The sequence below is a fragment of the Wasmannia auropunctata genome, unplaced genomic scaffold (assembly GCF_000956235.1).
Source record: "Wasmannia auropunctata unplaced genomic scaffold, wasmannia.A_1.0 LD335880.1, whole genome shotgun sequence".
NCBI classification, from domain to species: Eukaryota; Metazoa; Arthropoda; class Insecta; order Hymenoptera; family Formicidae; genus Wasmannia; species Wasmannia auropunctata.
Window position 1 is genome coordinate 142066 of NW_012027010.1, and position 6851 is coordinate 148916.

The window sequence follows — 6851 nt, forward strand, 5'->3', positions numbered from 1 at the left end:
TATACTTGTATTAAAATCTTTACTTTAAAAAAATATATATATATAATTAATTTATGTAATATGAAGTTTTGCGTGAAATAGAAAGAAAAAGAAAGACGAAAAAGAAAGAAAAATGTGGCATATATGTATAATACACGATTAGCACGGACACGAACCACGTTTTAACTATGATTTGATCGACAAAGTTATAAGATAGACGTGGTACGTAGTTCCTTTTTTGAAAACGTGGACGTGGATCGCTAGTGTACGGGGGAAATCGCTGGTCCCACCCAAAAAGCCAGCGTGGCCTCTCTCACGCTTCTCTCTGGTGTTGCGAAAAACGCCGGCCGCTCCTCCTCCACTGCACTGATGTTGGCGACACTGTTCAGTGTGGTTTAGGCACAGTTTGTTTAGGTTAGTTAGGAAACGGTATTTTCGACGAGTCGTTTCGCGTGTATACGTCGCACGACGTGTTTGTGTCTTCTCTTCCTCTCGAAATGTCCCGTCTCGCGGGCACCGCACCGGCATACGAGAGAGGTTAATAATATCGCGAGAGGAGTGCATTCGCATTCGCGCCGAAGATCGTCCACGAAGATCGTCGTCCCCCCGTCGACTCGCCCCGCGATTTTTCGCTCCGCGATTTTTCGCCGAGTGACGGAAATCGCGTGTCAGTAGTATAGCCTTCGTAGTATCCGCGCGACGGAGGAGTAGCAGGAGACGCAGCCAGCTGAACCAGCATCGCGTCCCGCGAAGATCTTCGTAACCTCCCTACTGAGGTGTTTTCATCCCGCCAGCTTGTCGTAAGAGAGACGTCCAAAGCGCGAGAGAGATAAAGAGAGTGAGGATCATTCGGCCAGAAATTAAATTCCGCCAATTCTTAGCCTCTCAATACAGTAGTTTTTTTTTTTTTTCTTCTTAACCGGCGATGAGCGACGGTAAGCAGGTAGGTGAAACTCCCAGTAGCGAGGTTGCTAACCGATTTCGAAGCTGTAGGGATCTGAGCGACATTATACCGTTGTACCCGTCGCACGCGCTTTATCTGAAACCGCTTGCCAAAGTTAACGTGTCGGTCACTCTGCCCCAACTGAAGACTCCAGGTAAAAAAAAACATCATCATCGTCACCAATACTAGTCCTCTCCAGAGGATGGACCTTGACTGTCTCCTCTCTGTCTTTCTTTTCCAGCTTTCTTTACTTTCTGACTGTTACCCTTTTCAAAATATCATGCAGCAATTGATTTTTTTAAACTGTATGTTGCAGCATCAGTATCGCACGAAATTCTTGTCACGATCTGAACTTGAAGTAACAATCGGGGAAGAAAGATTAGGCAACAAGAGCTAAAGCGCAGCTGACAGAACTCAAATATACGTTTAAAGTTCTAATCGGTGCTTGCGTTCTGTCGATTACATTTTGGATCTAATATAAATTTCCTTTACTGTGTGTTGCAGCATCAATATTGCACGAAATTCTTGTCACGATCTGAACTTGAAGTAACAATCGGGGAAGAAAGATTAGGCAACAAGAGCGAAAGCGCAGCTGACAGAACTCAAATATATGTTTAAAGTTCTAATCGATGCTTGCGTTCTGTTGATTAGATTTTGGATCTTATCTAAATTTCCTTTACTGTATGTTGCAGCATCAGTATTGCACGAAATTCTTGTCACAATCTGAACTTGAAGTAACAATCGGGGGAAGAAAAATTGGGCAGCAAGAGCTAGAGCGTAGCTGACAGAACTCACACAAATGTTTAAAAGTTCTAATCGATGCTTGCGTTCTATCAATTACATGTTCGATTACTTGTCTAATTTTCTTTTTCTGATTGTGCACATCTCAAAAAACTTTATTATTATTAATTTTGATAAATCTTGATGAATTATAAGTTTAATATCTTTTTTTATCCACAATGCTAACATGTGTTTTCAAAGAGAAACAGAATGTTTTCTATTTTATTAAACTGTAATATATTTCTGTCGATTGGATTCATACAATTCCCTTTTATTAATAATACTCGAGCTTTAAGATATTTTCGAGAATTAAAGTTAGGGTGTTCCTTCTGTTCATTATATAAATTGCTGTTGCATGTTATAAAGTTTCTTCTTATGACATATCAAAATATATTAGTGTTAATAAAAAGTTAGGGCTGTTGCAGATATTAATGTTCTTTGTAAATTCAAAATATCAATTGAATGAGAGAACTGTACTATAATAATGAATTTCTAGAAAGAGGAGATGACAAGGAGAAGAACTTATTTTTTCTCTTAAAATTGAGATTATAAAAATTTAAAGTTATAACTTTGGTGTTTTGATGTTGAAATTTTGCAATATATTTATATTATAAGAATAACATACAGTTTATAAGCTTTAATTCTTCAAATTTCAATTTTTTGGTCATTTCATATTTAATCTTAATTAAATACTGACATTGTGTTATTTTATCTGATTCCGTCTGATTTTAATTTGCATCTAATATCAATTCCCGTCATACTTTTGTATCTTTCTTATTACTCTGGTTTCCTTTGTTACGTTTTGTCAGCAGTTACTTGAGCGATGATAATCATTCCACCATTTGATAATACTTGTTTGTAATCTATTTCTTTCTACTTTAATTTATAACAATTCGTTTTTGAAAGATAAAGTTGTCACAATAAATTTATCATGTCGTAAAAATCTGCCGTAATCACAATCGTATGTTTGCGTTTATGTCGTCGGCGATCTCTAGTGGAGAATAACAGGAGAATAACGTTAGCGTTCAACCGTTGGAAGAAAAACCATGATCCCAAGTGATCCATGCGAATGCCACGAGCACTTGTAACAGCTCTAGTAAAGATAGCTTCTTACAGACTCTTAACTGCGCTATGAACAGGCAAAACAATATCGACATGGGAGGTAATGGAGAAGATACGCGCGCTTATACTGCCGGACGAGTTCGCATCCCTGAAAGTGGCCAAGAGCACTCTGGAATTCATCCGGCTGGAGGGCGACCTGCGGGACCGATGCAGGTTGCCGAGGGTGCTAGCCAGGCTGGACTCGCAGCAGCTGAATCTGGCCGGCTTCTCCAATGTCCTCAAGGTAAGCGTAAGCCGCACAATACAATTCCGATTGCGAGATTTGTGCCAATTTAATTGGAGGAATTAATTAATAACAATATTAACGTGAAGGATTTAAAAAAAAAACGTACAAGGAGACAAGTTTTAAGATATTAACGAAGATAATATAAGATAATATAATATAACCTTTAATTGTCAAATAATTAGCTATAAAAACGATATTACGAATTAATTAATGTTTAACTTTAACGTTAAAGGTCCGCGCGGCCGAGGCGAAGGATGACTTCCCAACCAGACACAGCTGGAACTCCTATTTCAGGGATGCGAAACACATGAATGAATTGAAGGCCGGCGAGAGACCGGACACTATCCATATTAGCGGTTTACCGGTTAAATGGTTCACCGAGGATAACGCAAATGCACCGAGCGAGTCGCTCATCACGAAGATCTTTAAGAAATGGGGTACGCTGAGGAGAATCGACGTACCCGCCGCGGATTCCTACAGGTCTAGGATGCGGCTCGGTAATAACATTCATAAATTCAGCTATGAGGACGGCATATTTTTCGACGTGTACATACAATACGTCGAATACATGGATTTCGTTAAAGCGATGGACGCTCTGCGCGGCATGAAGCTGTTGAAGAAGGACGGTCAGAATTCGCTGACCGCGACACTGAAGGTAATCCGCAATAAAAAATATAATGCCTATCTATTGCGATAATACTCTTTTGTCATAGATCAATATTAATCTATTTTCCGGAATTTTATTAATTGTAAACTTAATTCAATGTAAAGTATAACAAATATTTTAAATGCGATAATATAAGTAGAATAAAATGAGAGATTTAAATTAAATTAAATCGAATGTCTTTTGATTGTAATCATTCCAGATTGATTTCGACAAGACCAAACACTTGAGCGATAGCTCGGTATCGCACCGAGAATTCGAGAGAAAGCGTCTAATAGCACAGGACAACTTAGCGGCGGAGAAAATTCGAAAAAGAGAGGAAGCAGAAAAAAAACGGCAAGAGGAACAAAAGTAAGTGTTTTAATGAGAAAGATACTTGAATATATATATATATATATATATATATATATATATATATATATTTAGCAAGTACTATATTATATTTCTTTTTACGATATAAAATTATTCTTGCTTTGACCTCAGAAAGAAAGAGGAGGTAAATTCGATGGCGAAAGTCGACCGACAACGAAATCGGGAAGAGAAACGAAAACGAAAGGCCCTTACGAAGTTTCGTAAGCAAGAGGAAGACAAAGTCTCAATGAAGATTGCAAGGGAAGAACAAAAGTTGATAAAAGCTCAACGGCAATTGGAAAGCATACGATTATTAGATGAACTGTTTGACAGAATAAAGGTAGATGACAAAAAATACGCAATAAAATCTTTCTAAGATCGATTAAAATTAAATTCGTGAATACTGATAATGTATTTTATAATTACAGACGAAAGTGGAGAAAAAAGAGATTAAGCTAAATACGGATCAAAATACGGAAAAGAAGGGTGAAAAGAAAAACGACCAAATAAATGAGAAAAAAGCAGATGCGGAAGACGATAAGAAAAATAAGGAAAAGCAGATCAAGAAGAAAAAGACGAAGAAAGAAAAAAAGAAAAAGGTATTCAACTGTCATTATATTATGCGTGAAGTCATTGCAACGCAATAAATTTTGTAAAGTCTTAATAATATTACTTTTGTTTACAGAAAAAGCGGAAGAAAACGCAGAAAAAACAAAAAAAGGGCGATGAATCCGGTTCGGGCAGCACGACCGAGGAAGAATCGGATGAAGAAACGAATAAGAAAAAGCTCAAGAGTGTCTTGATAAAGAATGATAGTGCGACTTCGTCCACAAGTAAATTTCGATCACACAAAACTTGCACATATAAATGTAGAATAAAAAGAGTGAAATAATATTGACATGTACGACATTAATTACAGGTGCTGCGGCAACAAATCTTCCTTATGACTATTCCGATTCGATGTCGAGGATACAAATGTTGCCGTCGATGGCGCCATTCCATGCAATGAGGATGCCGAGGTATTCGAGAGCACAGATGATACGGTCGCCAATGTCGGAATATTCTGCGATGTCGCTTCATCACCCCATGTTACCTATGGGCAGGGGTCGGGGATTTCCACGATACGACATGAACTATACGCTGACAAATCCTTATTTGTATAATGGACAATATTACGAGTATTTTACACATTTGGTTGAGCGGGATTCGAAACAGCGGAAATCGCGAGTGCGCGACCGTCGAAGATCGACAAATAGATCTATCTCAAGAACGAGGACCAGGACGAATTCCAAAACGAAATCTAGGAGCAACTCGAGATTGCGTGGTAGAAGACGCAGCGGTTCGCGTTCCAAGAGTCGTGACAGAAGGTCGAGATCCAGATCGCGATCGCGCAGATCGAGATCACGATCGCGCAAATCAAGATCGCGATCACGATCACGATCGCGGAGATCAAGATCGTGGTCGCGCAGATCGAGATCACGTTCACACAAATCGAGATCAAGATCGCGATCGAGGTCGCGGTCTAAGAATCGCTCCCGATCGCGCAGCCGCCGGAGATCGGCAAGCAAATCCGCCTCGAGGAGGAGAACAAGGTCAAGATCGAACTCTAAGTCGAAGCGCAAGGACAACAAATCGTCCAGCAGATCGAAATCAAGCTCCAAAACGCGTCGTTCCAGATCCAGACGAAAATCGCGATCCAGAAGTGGCTCCAGGTCCCGCAGCAGGAATCATTACAGGAGCAGGCGCGGCAAGAGATCGTCTTCCGTTGTCAAAGTCACACGAGCGAGATCACGACCCACGTCACCCAGACGGATATCGCGCAGCAGTTCCTGGTCTATGCCAAAGTCACCAGGTCGTAGAAGTTGCTCTTGGTCGAGAACTATCTCCGCAAATAATGTTAACGAGCAAGACACGAACGAGAGATCCGAAAATCCCATTCAAAAGGAGACAGTGGAGACGCAGAATACAGAAGCGAATTGAGAATAAGATTTAGCACTAATTTTTTAAAGCGTGTCAAGAGGACATTTTTTAAAGATACTGCTACATAAGAAATGAAAATACAAACTTTTAGCTTTTAGTGTACTTGTCAACAATATGAACACTTAAAATCTCTAATTGAGTGTAGATAGAACTTTCTTCTTGTACATAATTTGTAAATACATTGCGAAGCAGTTTTCTCCGTGTATTTTTATATTTTAATTAAACTTTTAATCTCTTCGATATGATCGTCGACTAAAGTCGACAGCCACGAAAGGTTACTACTTGTCTCGACTATCAAATAATACTAGGCGGTGGACGTGTCGAAGAGATAACAAGGAATTTTCATTCTATACATTTACTTATTACACAATTAATTTAAATAATATTAATGCTAATATTAAAAATTAAAAACTAATTAATGATCGATATAAAATTGATTATTAATGACAAATTATATAAACACTAATTTCGAACTTGTTAATAAAATGAGATAAACAAGTAGTCAATAGATTAACATATTTGAGTTTTAAAAAATAATATCTAAATCTATCTGAAGAAAAGTTCTATTTATTACTTATTGCATTACGATTAAGTTGAAAGATTTTTTTTTTAAATACTTTGAAAGACAAAATTATACATTTGTTGACATTTTGTAATTGTTTCAAATATTTTCTATATGTCTTCATGTACAAGATATATAAGATGATTCTAACGAAACTAAGCTGGATTAGTAAGTGCAATTGCACTTAAAAAATGGAATCGTATATTTTTTTTAAGCATAAATCGATTTTTTTTCGTTATTTTGT

At 38.1% G+C, this 6851-nt stretch overlaps 1 protein-coding gene across 1 annotated transcript; it reads left to right on the forward strand.

Moving 5' to 3' along the window:
- Positions 1-345: 345 nt before the first annotated feature.
- Positions 346-6250, forward strand: LOC105455728 (A-kinase anchor protein 17A). The gene is made up of 8 exons (XM_011699268.1): positions 346-1076; positions 2842-3047; positions 3283-3705; positions 3917-4065; positions 4198-4405; positions 4494-4586; positions 4751-4898; positions 4985-6250. Exons 1-8 carry the CDS (start codon positions 905-907, stop codon positions 6043-6045), a joined length of 2460 nt encoding a protein of 819 aa, XP_011697570.1. The 5' UTR covers positions 346-904; the 3' UTR covers positions 6046-6250.
- Positions 6251-6851: the final 601 nt, after the last annotated feature.